At 47.0% G+C, this 15,702-nt stretch overlaps 1 protein-coding gene across 2 annotated transcripts in view; it reads right to left on the bottom strand.

Moving 5' to 3' along the window:
- The window catches only part of nxn (nucleoredoxin), a 185,276-nt gene that overhangs the window by 55,895 nt on the left and 113,679 nt on the right, over positions 1 to 15,702 (bottom strand). For both annotated transcript variants that reach the window (XM_048612648.1, XM_048612647.1), the window contains exons 2-3: positions 1,230 to 1,347; positions 964 to 1,097 (exon numbers count right to left, since the gene is read on the bottom strand). In XM_048612648.1, the coding sequence (XP_048468605.1) occupies positions 964 to 1,097; positions 1,230 to 1,347 (252 nt within the window). The remainder of the gene's footprint in view (positions 1 to 963; positions 1,098 to 1,229; positions 1,348 to 15,702) is intronic.

Genomic DNA, 15,702 nt, shown 5'->3' with positions numbered 1-15,702 from the left:
GGTCTAGCCCAAAACGTCAGCTTTCCTGCTCCTCTGATGCTGCTTGGCCTGCTGTGTTCATCCAGCTCTACACCTTGTTATCTCAGATTCTCCAGCATCTGCAGTTCCTACTGTCTCTGAAACATTATCGACATGCATTTGTGTCCTTTAATGATAGCGAAACAGGATTGACAATTATCCTTTGTCTCCCAGGATTTAAGGGAGGAGGAATAAAACAATTGAGGGATTTTCCTGCCCCCATTTGAGAGCCCTCTCCTGTGCCTTGGAAAAAGCTGGTCTGAACGAGTCGAAAGGAATGACCCAAAACCCTGAGAGTGAATGGAATATTGGCAGCAGCCTGGGGTTTGGGCCAGTGTTGATCTGATCGTCATACAGTAACAGTGGTTTATTACAGAGAGATGTGCTGGACAATCTTTTCACACAGATGAGTCAAGGTTTGAATGTGAAGCTCACCACCAGCCAAAGTGAGTAATATCCATGATCTGGACTCAATCGTGAAGGGTGACCATGTTAAGAGCAAATTACTGCCAATGCTGGAATCTCTGCTGAAATCAACAAATGCTGGAGGTCACAGGGAGTCACGCAGCATCCGTGGAGAGAGAGCAGGCTAACGTTTTGAGTCCAGATGACCGTTAATCAGAGAGTTAACACAGTGTGGAGCTGGAGGAACGCAACAGGCCAGGCAGCATCAGAGGAGCAGGAAAGTTGACCTTTCGGGTCAGGATCCTTTGATGAAGAGTTGTCTAGATTCGAAACATTAGCTTGCTCTCTCTCCATGGATGCTGCGTGACCCGCCGTCATCTCCAGCATTGGTTGTTTTCAGTCACGAAAGGTGACCAGTCTGGGGACCCCAAAACAAGTCAACACCTTCAGGAGGAAACTGAAACGAAAAGAAAAGTGGGGAAAAAGAATCCAAATCCAGCCACTATCTCAACAGCAGGAGACGGTGGATTCCGGCCTTACCCAGTGTGCGGAGAAGTAGATGCCAACATAGCTGCCATCCAGCGCACTGTTGTCCACTACCTGCCCATTGTTCTTGATCAGTGATCCAGCCATCACCTCGGCAAAGGACTTGGAGCCCCAGGGAAACTCGGACCCTGTTCGAGTTAACAGGTTGGTTAGTGCGGTTACAAAACGTACCGGGGAGCGAGGTATTTTTCAGTGCACGCACGCACGCGCGGCTGTCTGAAACAGTGAGGGCTGGGTGGTAACGAGACTGTAATTCCTACCTAGAGGATCATCCCGGATAATCAGGTGGCCGTTTCTGCTGACGATTCTTCCCGTGCTGCCTTCTATGAAAATTAATGTTGGAACGTTGGTCACTTTATATTTACTCCACAGCTTTATCTGTAAGTGGAGGACGGGAAAGAGAAAACAACATCAGAATGTTTAAGCTTGTAACGCCTCCTGTCAACTAGCCAGCAATGGCTATCGCAAAGAATTCTTGCCAGCTGCCCTAGGTAACTGGTTGCTAGGTTTGAAAGGATGGGTGAAGGGAACCACTCGTCATTTCCTATCCCTCCCTGAGCACAGCAAAGATTCAGCTCAATGTTGCCTGCTACAAGCCCAGTGCTGTTACACCCTCACATCAGGTTCCCGGTCCTACGTGAATTCTTCTAGTCTAACTCTCCAAGCAGGAACTTCATTTCCACGAGGGTTGAGAATCAATGGGTAATTCCTTTCCATGCCAACAGGCTTCTCGATGCCAATGATGTGAATCTCAGTTCCCTTATACAAAACCTCCAGTTTAGTCCTGGGGCAGCAAAAGGAAGGAGAAATTAAACGGGGGTCGATGCATTGCCTCCCCCACCCCATTAAACAGCAATAATGTGTCTTTATACAACACGTTCAGCATAATCAGACATCACACAGTATATCTCGGGAGAACTATAACACAAAGTTTGGTATCAAACCACAGAGTGGATGCTACTAGAGAAGTTGACAAAAAGCTTTGTCAAATAAGTAGGCTTTGTGAAATATCTGAAAGACGTAAGGAGAAGGAGCCAGTATTTTTTTGAAAAAGAGACACTTTATAAGGGCCAAAAGCTTCTAACTGACAGCTTTTGTTTTCAAAATAAAACTCACTGAATAAACTCAGGCTGTCTTGTAAACCTTTAGAAATCTTAGATTTTCACCAATCTATCAATCATTCTATTTGGTACCAAGCCAGTAGGTAAGTAAGAAGGAAACTGAGTGTTTATTTTAAAACTGTAGATGATTGAATATGGGTTTGAAGATCTTTTGTAATAGTTAGAGTAAAATTAAACCACAGTGAGGCCTTGTATCTGACTGTCTGCCTAAATTATCAAGCAGAAAATATTGTCAGGGAGGACAACAAGAGTTCTACATCTTTGTGAACCACTTGACAAACAGAATTTTGAAGAACTGAGTCTTCAATATACTTTTCTCAAAAGTTCATTTGAATATGCATACAGATATAGTCTAGAATTTTTAAAAAAAGGAAAACTATAAACTCTTCTAATCACTTAGCAAGTTAATCTTGTTTGTTACTCAGACTCAGAAAGGAACAGGAGTAGGCCATTCAGCCCCTCAGGCCTGTTCTGCCATTTAATGAGGTCATAACCTAATTCCATTTGGCCCATATCCCTCAATACCTTTGCTTAATTAAGAAAAAAACTATCTCAGATTTAAAATTAACAACTCATCCACTGGGATTTGTGAAGAGAGTTCCAAACCTCTGCCACACTGTGTGTAGAAATGCTTCCTAGCATCTCTCCTGAACAGTTTGACCCAAATTCTCAGATAATGACCCCTTGTTCTCGCATCCCCAGGCAGTGGAAATAGTTTATTTTTATGTACCCTGTCTAATACAAAGAACAAAGAGAAGTACAGCACAGGAACAGGCCTTTTGGCCCTCCAAGCCTGTGCTGATCATCACGCCCTGACTAATCTAAAAAACAAACCTTTTGCTCTTATTCAGTCCGTATCCTTCTATTCCCTCCCTATTCATGTAACCATCCAGGTCCCTCTTAAATATCTTAAAGACTTTCATCTGATAACCCCTCAACCTTCGAAATGCTAGAGAAAACAGGCCTAATGCATATAACCTCCCTTCATAACTTAATCCCTGAAGTCCCAATATCATTCTTGTAAACCAATGTTGTACTTCCTCCAAGGCCAATATATTCTTCCCAAGGTGTGGTGCCCAGATCTGATCATATTACTCCAAGGTGGGGTGGGGGTCTAACCAGGGTTAACCAGACTCAATCAGATGTAAATTGATCACAGTTGGGAGGTAAGTTGGTCCACCAAGGAGCAATAGTACCCCCTTCAGTTTGGGAGTAAAATCTCCAATCATCTGCGATCCCCACTGTTAGTTGTTATAGGTTACCATCAGGCTGTTGGGTGTATTTGGTTTTCACCTTGCTATGGTGAATTACATCTTGACTCGTTCACGATCTTTCTCATACTGAGCATGCACGGGGTCCAGAACAGATTCATCAGAATGACACTGGGGCTAAAAGGGTGAAATTTCACGGGTGGGTTCCAAAACGTTGTGCCAAATCCTCAGGGTACAGAAGACTGAGAGGTTGATCTGGCGTTTAAAATGTTGGAAGGCCTTCTACAGGGTAGACACCCCAGGTACAAAAGAATTAAGGGTAGGAGGAGGCCATTCAGCCCTTTGAGCCTGCTCTGTCACTCAATCTGATCATGGCCGATCATCCAACTCAGTCCCCTGTTCCCAACGTCTCCCCCATACCCTCTGATCCCTTGAACCCCAATAACTGTATATATCTTCTTCTTGAAAACATTCGATGTTTTGGCCCCAACTGTTTTCTTTGGTTGTTAATTCTACAGGCCCTCGACTCTCTGGGTGAAGACACTTCTCCTCATCTCAGTCCGATAAGGGTTATCCCACATCCTGAGATGGTGATGCCTGCACATCGGTTGGGCACAGGTAATAAGGGATTGTGAACAAAGACAGGAAGATAGGAGAATGGGGAGAAAGCGAGAATGTAGCATTGAGATAAAGGATCAGTCATGGCCATACAGAATGGTGGAGCAGGCTCAGAGGGCTGAAAGGCCTACTCCCACTCCGAGTTTCTATGATTCCAGCAGAATGGTGAGTAGGCTCAAAAGGCCGGATTCCCTGGTTCCTATGTTAGGAATTCTGAAAGACATGGAAGAGAGCATTGGAAAGTAAAGATTTCAGGTTCAGTATTCACCCACGTGTTGGCAAACATCTCGCTCTCTCTTCTCGGCTGTAAACGGACTAGAGGTAAACGTGAAGCATTTTCTGTTTCTTAGACATATTCTGGCGCAGATTGCATTATCCAGGGCAAGTGCTGTTGTTGTTATGAGTGCAAGTCTGTACAGACTCCTTCCTGACAGTTTAATTGCCCACCATAAGTTCAAACTAGCACTGCAGCAGATGGCGTCGGGTGTAAATGTCACATGCCAACTGAGCAACATTACTTTGCCTTCTGCCTCACCCCCTCCCACTCTGATATCCGATAATGGGGCATTAAGAGATTGATTTCTGTATTGGACGTATAAAATTGCAGCTTAAAATAAAAGCCTTGTTCCTGCGTAACTTTAATTTCACTCACGATGTCAGTAAGCCTCACAATTAAGCACTATGCAAAGAAAAAAAAATCCGTCTGGGCCCTCGTGCTATCCAAAGCTCCAGAAATCATTGACAGATGTGTGAATTCTTAATTCCCCAAAGAAGGCTTTTAAAGTTCTAAATGAGACAAACTTCCTAAACTCTTCGATACACAGCATGAGAGAGAGCGCCACAGGCAACTCACGCGTGCGCTACATTTCCTATTTAAAGGGGGTCTTCGGATCTCACCTTAATGCAGTGAGAAAATCCTTACACGGGCTGAGTAAAAACACACTCTAATTTCCTTCCTTCCTTCGCAATCTTCCCCCCACCTCCCCCAGTCCTTTAATTGCAAAGTTTACAACAGTTTATACTTTTTGCATGTCAGGGCAGGGTACAGGATCACAGAGAACAGAACGTAAACACTGAGGAGTCCATTCTGTGGTCTGGCTCGACAGACCAGGTGGAAGGCCCGACTGGCAGAGTTGGAGGCCCAACCTCATCAGAAGGCCCAAGTTTGAGGGTGCGGGAGGAAGAGATGAGCTAGGCCCGCTGAGATATGGATGGAGAGTGAGGCACTGGGTATTTCGCACAGGATGTTCACCGAGAGACTAGACTTCAGCATTCCAACCTCAGTGTGGGCCCGACAACAAGAGGCACATTCTCCCCTGGCAAAGTTTTCCATTTGATAGGGGGTTCAGGAATTGGAGGTCGGTGGTAAATGAGGGTCTTGGCCCCCACACACTTGTCAGGAGGCGATAACCAAATGGTGATCTGTGCAGAAGACTCTTACCAATTGTTATAGATGCACCGTGGAAAGCATTCTATCGAGATGCATCATGGCTTGTTATGGCAGCAGCAGTTGGCACTGCTGCCTCACTTCACTGAGGACCCGGGTTCGATTCCCACCCTCGGGCAGCTGTCTGTGTGGAGTTTGCACATCCTCCCCGTGTCTGTGTGGGTTTCCTCCGGGTGCTCTGGTTTCCTCCCACAGTCCAAAGATGTGCAGGTTAAGGTTCATTGGCCATGCTAAGTTGCCCATTGTGTTCAGGGATGTGCAGGCTAGGTGGGTCAGCCATGGGAAATGCAGGATTACAGGGATGGGGTAGGGATGTGGGTCTGGGTGGGGTGCCCTTCAGAGGGTCGTTGTGGACTCAATGGGCTGAATGGCCTGCTTCTACACTGTAGGGATTCTATGAGTATGAGTAACTGTTGTGCCCAGGACTGTAAGACACTACAGGCAGTTGTGAACAGAGCCCAGTCCATCATTCAAGCCAACTTCCCATCCATTGACTTCACCTATACCTCTTGCTGCCTTGGAAAGGTGGCCAACATCATCAAAGACCTCTCCTACCCCGGTTCTACTCTATTACACCCTCTTCCATCAGGCAGAAGATACAAAAGCTTAAACACATGTACCAACAGGTTCATGAACAGCCTCTTCCCTGATGTTATCAGACTTCTGAATGGACCTCTCAAATTTTAAATTTCATGTTGATCTTGCTCTTTGTGTGCCTTCTCTGCTGTAACATTGTATTCCTTGCTGTGTTCTACTACCCTAATGCACTCTGTATGGTATGATCTGCCTGTACTATACACAAAACAAAACTTTTCACTGTAACTAGGTACATGTGACAATATTAAATCACATCAAAAAAGAATTGGCTAATCAGGGATGCTAGGCATGCTCATCACAGAACTGTTACAGTGTTGGTGAGTCCAAATGGCCCATCATGCCTGCACCACCCTTCAACCAAGCATTGTTACCTAAGCAGCAATCACCTGCTTTTTTCCTTTACTTCTTCTATCCAAATGCCCCAATTTGAACCTGCTTCCATTAGACTTCCAGATAAAGTAACCACAGTCCCACACAAGTGTGTCATCTGAGGGTCACCATACCTCAGGCAAGGGAAGAGAGTGAGAAGGAGAGTCCTTCATGGTAACCTCAGCTGGTGCAGGAACTGAACCCATGTTGTTGGCAGCTCTCAACACTGTAAACCATCCATCCAGCCAACTCAGCTAATCCTTATTTGATGAATATGATATGGATGGCATCTTCTAACACTGTGACTTTTAGTGAGGTTAAATTAAACCAAACTCTCATCAACTCTGCTCAGCAGTACAAATTGAGAAACATTTACAAACGTTCAAGTGTTTACAAATTTACAAGGAACTGCAGCAAAATGACTCACGATCAAAGCAAAGCTGGACCACATTTAATCCCAAATGGAATGCTTCAGGAAATGAACTTGTCCAAATAGTCTCCAATTCTCTGCAGCGTGCCTTTAGAAAGCAAACTCGACTTCTAGAGATTTCTGGTGGTAAAATAACTTCCCGGATCTTCTCTGTGTTATTTTACAGTGCGGCCAATTTGCCCACAACCGAGCAGTCGATACGTTTTGGGACAACCTCACCCTAAAATATCCTCGTAGCCTCCTGTGGAAGGAGGGCAGATCTGTTTTTTGTTCACGGGATGTGGGCATTGCTGGTAAGATCACCACATAGTGGCTAACCCTCGCCACCTTTCCTGAGCAGCATCTGCATTGGGTTCACCCTGGTTGACAAGGTGATGGGGTAGCGCTTATAACCCAGAGCACCAGGCTAATGTGTAAAAGAGGATCTTTTCATGCAGTAGTAGTGTCCCTATCTCTTGCTCAGGAGGTCCACGTCGTGTCTGACCTCAGGATATGACAGTCACGGAGGTGTGTTGTAACAGGTTGGATATGCCAATTCTCCAATCTCTATGACAATGCTTAGAATGTTAGGGCGAGGGCGGAAGGCTGTTTTCCCGAAGGTTAAAATCACTGATGAAGGCTCCATTTCATTCTAACTAGTGTAGTAAAGCGGGGCCCGGTCATCACCTATCCTTCATTTGACGATGACATCTTCAGGGTTGCAACTCTCTGTCATGGTCTTTATGATGCTTGGCCATTTTTTCATTCTCTCGCGGGATGTAGGTGTTGCTGGCTGGGCCCAGCATTTATTGCCCGTCCCTAGTTGCCCCCTTTGAGAAGGTGGTGGGGAGCTGCCTTCTTGAAACGCTGTAGTCCACCTGCTGTGGGTTGACCCACAATGCCATTAGGAAGAGAATCCCAGGATTTTGACCCAGCGACGGTGATCCAACGGTGATATATTTCAAGTCAGGATGGTGAGTGCATTGCATCTGGTGTAGATGGTACACACTGCTACTACCGAGCATGGTGTAGGAGGGAGTGGATGTTTGTGGATGTGGTGCCAATCAAGTGGGCTGCTTTGTCCTGGAGGGTGTCAAGCTTCTTGAGTGTTGTTAGAGCTGCACCTATCCAGGCAAGTGGGGAGTATTCCATCACACTCCTGACTTGTGCCTTGTAGATGTTGGGCAGGCTCTGGGGAGTCCGGAGGGGGGTTACTCACTAAGCATTTCCAGCTTCTGGCCTGCTCTTGTAGCCACTGTGTTTATGTGGCGAGTCCAGTTGAGTTTCTGGTCAATGGTAACCCCCAGGACGTTGATAGTGGAGGATTCAGTGATGGTGACACCAGTGAATATCAAGGGGTGGTGGTTAGATTGTGTCTTATTGGAGATAGTCATAGCATGGTATTTTGCGTGGCATGAATGTCACTTGCCACTTGAAGGGAAGGTCTGCAGATCTTTAGGCACCTAGTGCTCTGTGAAAATGGGCAGGACTGAGTGGCTGATGGAGAGTGATGTGGGAGTTGGGGGAGGGGTTGGGAGGCCTTTGCCAACAGCTCCAGGAAACCATTGCTGGCAGCTGTATTTCCCAGCACACCCAGACCCAAAGCAAAAACGCATGAAGAAATTTCGGAACCATCTGGTACAAAGCTGACAGTCGAAAATCACCAATACTCTGGAATAGAGAATCCTAAAGATAATTCTGTCTGCTGAGAGGATGAAGCCTTTTCAGTATCTTCCAGCTTCCCAAGACTGATAAAAGGATGAGGTTCTGCTGTTGAGGGGAGGTGGTGGCCTAGTGGTATTATCACTAGACTATTAATCTAGAGGACCCCCCCCGACTAGTGTTCCTGGGATGCAAGTTCAAATCCTGCCATGGCAGATGGTGGAATTTGAGTTCAATAAATTGTTCCTCACTAAGTTTGCAATTAGGAATCTAATGATGGTTGCAAAACCACATATGGTTCACTAATCCCCTTCATGGAACAAAGCTGTTGCTGCTCCTACCTTATCTGGTCTACATGAGACTCCAGACCCATGGTAATGTGTTTGACTCTTAACTGCCCTCTGGGCAATTAGGGATGGACACTAAATGCCAGCAATGGCCACATCCTCTCTAAGAATTAGAAAGAAATGTTCCCATGATGACTGACAGCTTCCAACACTACAGCGAGGCCTGGTTTTGAGCCTAGGCTTGTCCAAATACAGAAGGTCCGTTAAACAATTTACTTCTTCCTTAAGGCAATAGGTCCTTCTGAATTACAATTGGAAGGGAGAGAGGCAACAAAATAATTAATCCCATGGAAAATCCGTGTCTGTCAGGAAGCCGTGCTATAAGAAATAGCACCACCACTCTTCCCTAAAGGCCTCACTGCATTTTGAAGAAGCCTGAGCATCTGGATGTAACCCATATTGCTGGAGTTACTAATAGAGTTCACTATCCGGAAGTCTCAGGTAGGCAATGCCGCAGGTACCAACTCCTCCCCTTATTTAACAAACTCTTTGAAAACCCATGTGAACTGCATCGGGGAGTGGGCATTTAGAAAAGAAATGTTCAGATAATTGAGAACCATTTCGGCTCACTGCCAATCATCCTCCCATCAAGAGGATGGAAAGCAGATGTGCCTGAGATAAGGACCCGACTCTGTCAGATTTAACCCTTTCACAACCATTACTAAGACCATAAGGCGTGGAAGCAAAAGTACGTCATTTGGCCCATCGAGTCTGCTCAGCCATTCAATGAGATCATGGCTGATCCCATATTCCTCAATTCCACTTCCCTGCCTTTTCTCCATAACGTTTTGATTCTCTTACTGATTAAAAATCTATTTCACAGTCTTGAATATGCTCAATGACCCAGGCTCAACAGCCCTCTGTGGTAATTAATTTCACAGATTCATTACCCTCTGAGAGAAGAAATTCCTCATCTCTGATCCTTTACTCTGAAATGGTGCCCTTTGGTCCTAGAATTTCCCACAAGGGGAAACAGCTTCTCCACATCTATCCTGTGAGGACCTCTAAGTAACTTGTATGTTTCGATATGGTCACCGCCACCCCCATTCTTCTATATGCTAACAAGTAGAGGCCTAATTTACTCAATCTCACCTTATTAAGTTAGTCCCTCCATATCAACCTAATGAACGTTCACTTGACTGTCTGCACTGCTAGAATATATTTCCTTCGATAAAGGACTCAAAACAGTATTCCAGCTGTGGTCTGACTAGTGCTTTATACAGTTTTACCAAAACCTCCCTACTTTTATACATCATTCCCTTTGAAATGAAGACCAACTTTAACTTTGCCTCCTCTATGACCTGCTGAACTTGGATGCTAACTTGTTGTAATTCACGGTTGAGGGCTCCCAAATCCCTCTCTGCTGCAGCTTTCTGCAGTCTTTCTCCAGTTAAATAACATTCATCTCCTCCCTTATAGAGTCATAGAGATATACAGCACGGAAACAGACCCTTCAATCCAACTCGTCCATGCCAACCAGATATCCTAAATTAATCTAGTCCCATTTGCCAGCATTTGACCCATATCCCTCTAAACCCTTACTATTCATGTACCCATCCAGAAGCCTTTTAAATGTTAGCTCACATTTCTGTACCTAGGTACTCTGGTACCTAGGATGGCACTAAAAGGGGCAACTTGTAAACTTTTCACTGTACTTGTGAGCACATATGACAATAAAGTTAATCCAACTCAATTTCCTCACATTATACTCCATCTGGTCACAATCTGTCCACTTGTTTAACCTAACTGTGCCCCTCTGTACAGTTGCTGAGGGAAAGGTTGGTGGGTTAGGGAACACGTTTTAACTAACGTGAATGGGACATGGGTGTAAGAGAGATTTTTAAACTGGCAAATCTGACTGCCAACCCTCCCACTTGCGTTTTAATGGAGACAGGTCAGGGCGGTACATAAATATTTTTAAAGGAGGTGGGCTCGCTCCTTTTTAATCTTTACTTTTGCATTTCTTCGGGTCAGAATTCCCTGAACCCAGTGGATGGAAGGAGGTGAGATGGTCTTGATTGACGAATTCAGCGCCTTTGTTGTTCTGCCATTGGTGGGACAAGAGAGGGTGGACTGCTCCCCATCCACAGTGGCCTACCAAAATTTAGCGTCAAATGCTCCCCTCCCACCCGCTGTGCCGATTAACCGGTCCCCAGCCCCACTCTTCTTCTACCCTCCCTTGGATGCCTGAGAAACCTGTTCCCACCTACACAGACAGGCTCTAAGTCCTCAGCGGGGAGCTGGAGGAACACAGCAGGCCAGGCAGCATCACTGGAGCAGGAAAGCTGACGTTTCGGGTCAGGACCCTCCTTCAGAAATTTCTGGCCTGCTGTGTTCCTTCCAGCTCTGCACCGTGTTGTCTCTGACTCCAGCATCTGCAGATCTTGCTATCTCCAAACTCTCAGGCTGGGAAACAGGTGGAATTCTGTGGCAGGAGCTTGGGGAAGGTTATCATGTCGGATGGCCCCCATCACAAAACCCACCTCGCTGCTCCCTTTCCAGTTCCTAATTATTATCAGGCCCCGTGGGTTAATTGTAGCTGTGGGACTCAGGCCCCCATTCCCCCAAGTTGAAAGATTTAGGAAGAATGTTTGCCTCTGCTTCCTCTTCTCAAGAGACTCCAGCTTAAGATCATTTTCCTCTCCCCAGAATCCTTCAAAGTTTGGCTCTGCCATTACTCACATACACCAGGGCCCCTGGGTTTGTTTAACCTCACCAGGGAATCAGCTCATTTACTGCTGCCAGGTAATCACAGCATCTGGCCCTTCAGCCCATTGTGCTTTTTGCTGGTGCTAGCTCCAGGATGAGAACAAAGGGGTGGGGAAGGGAGGAGGGGGTGCGAGAGGAGGGAGGGGTGAGGGAGTGAGCAGGCCAGGAGAGTCGACGGGCAATGGGAGTGGGGACTGGAGGGAGGGGTGCAATGGGGAGTAGGGAGTGGTGGGATGGGGAGTGTGGGGGTGAAGTGATGGGGAGGGGGAGCAATGGGGCATGGGGGAGCAAAGGGGGAGGGGAAGCAAGTGGGGAGGGGAAATGAAGGGGGAGGGGAAGCAAGGGGGAAGAGGGAGGAGGAGGAACAAGGGAGTGAGGGAGGAGAGGGAGCGAGGCGGAAGGGGAAGCGAAGGGAAAGGGGGAGGGTGATGGTGAGAGGGAGCAAGGGGGAGAGGGAGCAAGAGACAGGGGAAGCGAAGGGGAGAGGGAGCGAGGGGGAAAGGGAAGGGAAGGGGGAGGGGTTATCGAAGGAGCTGGGGGAGTGGGGGAGAGAGGGAGCGAGGGGGAAGGAAAAGAAAAGGGGGAGGGGGTAACGAAGGGGGAGGGGGAGTGAGGGGGAACAGGGAAGCAAAGGGGGAGGGGCAGGGGGAACAAGGGAGTGAGGGAGGAGCAGGAGTGAGGGGGAAGGATACAGAGTGGGCTGGGTGTGTTTGGCGGGGATAGATGCTGAGAAACCTGCCACACTGATGGAACATTAACAAGGCGAAAGTGAATGAAACTTATCATTTGAATTTATGGTCTAACCATGAATGTGAACAGAGCAGAACTGGAGAAGGGGTGAAGAGCAGGCAGCCAAGAGCTGATGTATTTATGCTGTACAACAGAGACACAGCAGGCTGTTGGTTATAAACACAAACAGGAATCACAAACAGCCTCTTCTAAACTTCAGCACTGCAACCCTTTCCTCCCCCAACTGTCACAGCAGAACACATCAGGCACAACATATTTATTCGGCTCCCAGGTTTGGAACATTGGGGAGGTTAAATTTTCTCCAGTTGCATTCACAGATTGATAACTGGGGTTACGAAGTCAGAAACAGGGCTACGTTTCTGTGCCTCCAGTACATGTTTCCCATGGAGAGCACAGAAAGGAAAACCATTAATCTTGCGAATTCAACGCAGATTGCTTCTTCTCCCTTGTCTCACAAACAGCGCAGTAAGTCCATATATGGCTCTGAGCGTACAAGGTAAAACACAAGCACACTGATCCTGAGGAACCTACGAGGTCCTTGCCTGTTTAAACACGTACACATGACATATGGACTACCAGAGGTTACAAGCAACAGTGGACATACCACACCACATTCACCACCTTTAACATTCACTCCTTCAAGTGCTGGCCGAGTCCATTGACAAAGATGCAGAGCAGCAACTCACCAACGATTCTAAGATAGCACCTTACAAACCCACAACCTCAGCCATCTAGAATGACAAGGGCAGCAGATGCACAGGAACACCACCCTCTGCACACACACCCTCTCGCCATTCCTTCAGTACCACTGGGTCAAAATCTTATAATTCCCTTCGTAACAGCACAGTAGGTTGTTACTTAAAAAGGTGGCTCAACATCACCTTCTCAAGGGTTTGGCCCAGCCAGCGACACCCACTTTAAAATGTTCGATTAAGTCACAGTCCAAAGTGGGTGTTGACTTACAAAACCTTGGCACATGGACCAAGTATAAGGGTTGGTGGCAAGCACTGCAATGTATTAAAAGCCACCCTGGAAAGGTTCCTTCCAGCCTCCCTGCCGATTCCTCCACTCTGCCCATCGCTGCACAGAAAGCCCTGCCAGAATATGTCTCCCTTCTTGCAGATAAGGAAAATGCGAACAAATTATTCCTTTGACATTCCATGTTAAAATGACCTGGGGGGGGGGGGGGGGGGGTTAACGATGCAGGGAGGGCCCGCTAGGTGGTGAAATTCGTTCACGCAATGTAGGCATCACTGGCCAGGCAGCATTTACTGCCCAACCCTAATTGCCCAGAGGGCAGTTCAGAGTCAACCACATTGCTGTGGGTCTGGAGTCACATGTAGGCCAGACCAGGTAGGGATGGCAGTTTCCTTCCCCAAAGGACATTGGTGAACCAGATGGGTTTTTCATGACAATTGACAATGGATTCAGGGTCATCATTAGATTCTCAATTCCAGATTTTTACTGAATTCAAATTCCACCATCTGCTGTGGCGGGATTCGAAGCTGGGTCCCCAGAACATTAGCTGGGTCTCCGGATTCATTCATTCATTCTTTCAATGGTGGTCCCTCGCAGACGAGGATGAATCTCTTCCACTCTCAGGGTGAGTCTGTAGGTGGCCGTACAGATCGATGGGGCTACCACAGGCTCTGTTACACTTGGGGCAGGACGTGGTCACAGGAAGGGGGTGGGTGGGGTGTTGGTGTGGCAGCGTGCTCCTTACACTGTTTCCCCTGCCTTCAGCTTTCTCCAACAACAGCAAGTCGCAAGGTGCTTGATGCCTTCCCGGATGCTCCTCCTCCACTTTGGACGGTTTTGGGCCAGTGATTCCCAGGTGTCTGTGGGAATGCCGCACTTCACCAGTGAGGCCTTGTGGGTATCACTGAAGGGCTTCCTCTGTCCTCCTGGGGCTTACCTGCCGTTTCAGAGCTGGGAGTGGAGCACCTGATCGGGGAGTCTCGTGTTGGTCATGAGGACGACGTGCTCGGCCCATTGCAACTGATCAAGGGGGTGGTCAGTGCTTCGATGCTGGGGATGTTGGCCTGGATGAGGATGTTGGTGTTGGTGTGTCTTTCTTCCCAATGGATTTACTGGATCTTGCACAGGCAGTAATGGTGGTACTACTCCTGTGCCTTGAGGTGTCTGTCGTAGATCGTCCACGTCTCACAGCCAAAAAGGGATTAACAGTCTGGCGATAATACCACTAGGCCATTGCCTTCCCTTGGTGGTGGCTGATGTAGAGAAGGGTGAAAAAGTTAGAGGGAGGGCTGAAAAAGAGGAGGAAGAAGAGCCAAAGGGAGGATGGAAGGGGAAGGCAGAGGTGGAGAAGAAAAGAGAGTGAGAGAATGGCAAAGAGAGGAACAATAAAGATTAGGCTGAGCCAGAAAGGCTTGTACATGTGTGGCTGACTTCTCCCCCCTTTTAACTTTTGACCCCATTCCCCTTTCATTCCCAATCTGCCCCAAGAGGCTTTAAATGAGGATGGCATATCCTTTAGCAAATGCCAAGACTCCTCACAGCGATCACTGCCAAACTGACTAGTGTATATTTATTAATTTCAGACTACTAGTGGCAGCTGTCATCTTGTTAAATCCCTTGGCTCAAATCTGCTGGGATTTGGAATTGATGCATTTACCACATTTACACGTTAGATTAAGTAATTCCACTTACGAATGTCACAACAGCAGGTTCCAGGATATAGAGGCACAATTGCCCAAAATATAGACTCAATACAATTACAATGAACCCTTCTTACAGTAAGATTTTGTGGATTTTCGATGCATGCTGTTATCCTTATTAGCATCTGTGACAAGCTGTTAGGCAGGAAACTGCATCCCATTAAACTGTCAAACCACCTGAATTAGTACAAAACGACAGAAAAACAAAGTACCGCAGGTGGTGGAAATTTGTGAAGATGTATTCATTACGTTAGTCAGTCGCCTCTTTCAGTTCGAAGACTTCCTGTGTTAAAAGATTCATCAGGCAGCAGAAAGACACGCTTTGGCCAGTTGGCTTGTTCTTTCCTGGAAATGGTCACTACGGTCTGAAACCAGAAGCCTCATCCCGATAGGTCCCACGCCACATCAAGAATGGCCAATCAGGAGCCTCTCCTGTGATTACTGCTATTGGTGCGTTGGAAGGATGTGCCAGTTGATAATCTGTTTGGACACGTTGCGAACCCACCTTTACAAAGCTCCTGGGACAGAAACGGTTGTTACAGATATTCAGAGCTGGATCAGTACCAGCTACTGAATGTGAATCCATAGCAACATAGAAAAGAGGAATAGGCCATTCGGCCCTTTGAGCCTGCTCTGCCACTCAATGTGACCATGGTTGATTATCCAATCAATGCCCTGTTCCTGCTTTCTCCCCATTCTCTTTGATTCCTTTAGCCCTAAGTACTATCTCTAGCACCTTCTTGAAAACATTCAATGTTTGGTCTTGAGAGAGATAGTAGGAACTGCAGATGCTGGAGAATCCGAGACAACAAGGT

This window comes from Rhincodon typus, chromosome 26, assembly GCF_021869965.1.
Source record: "Rhincodon typus isolate 14 chromosome 26, sRhiTyp1.1, whole genome shotgun sequence".
Taxonomy (NCBI): Eukaryota; Metazoa; Chordata; class Chondrichthyes; order Orectolobiformes; family Rhincodontidae; genus Rhincodon; species Rhincodon typus.
The sequence above is the reverse complement of the archived record's forward strand: the minus strand, read 5'-3'. Positions and strand labels throughout refer to the sequence as shown.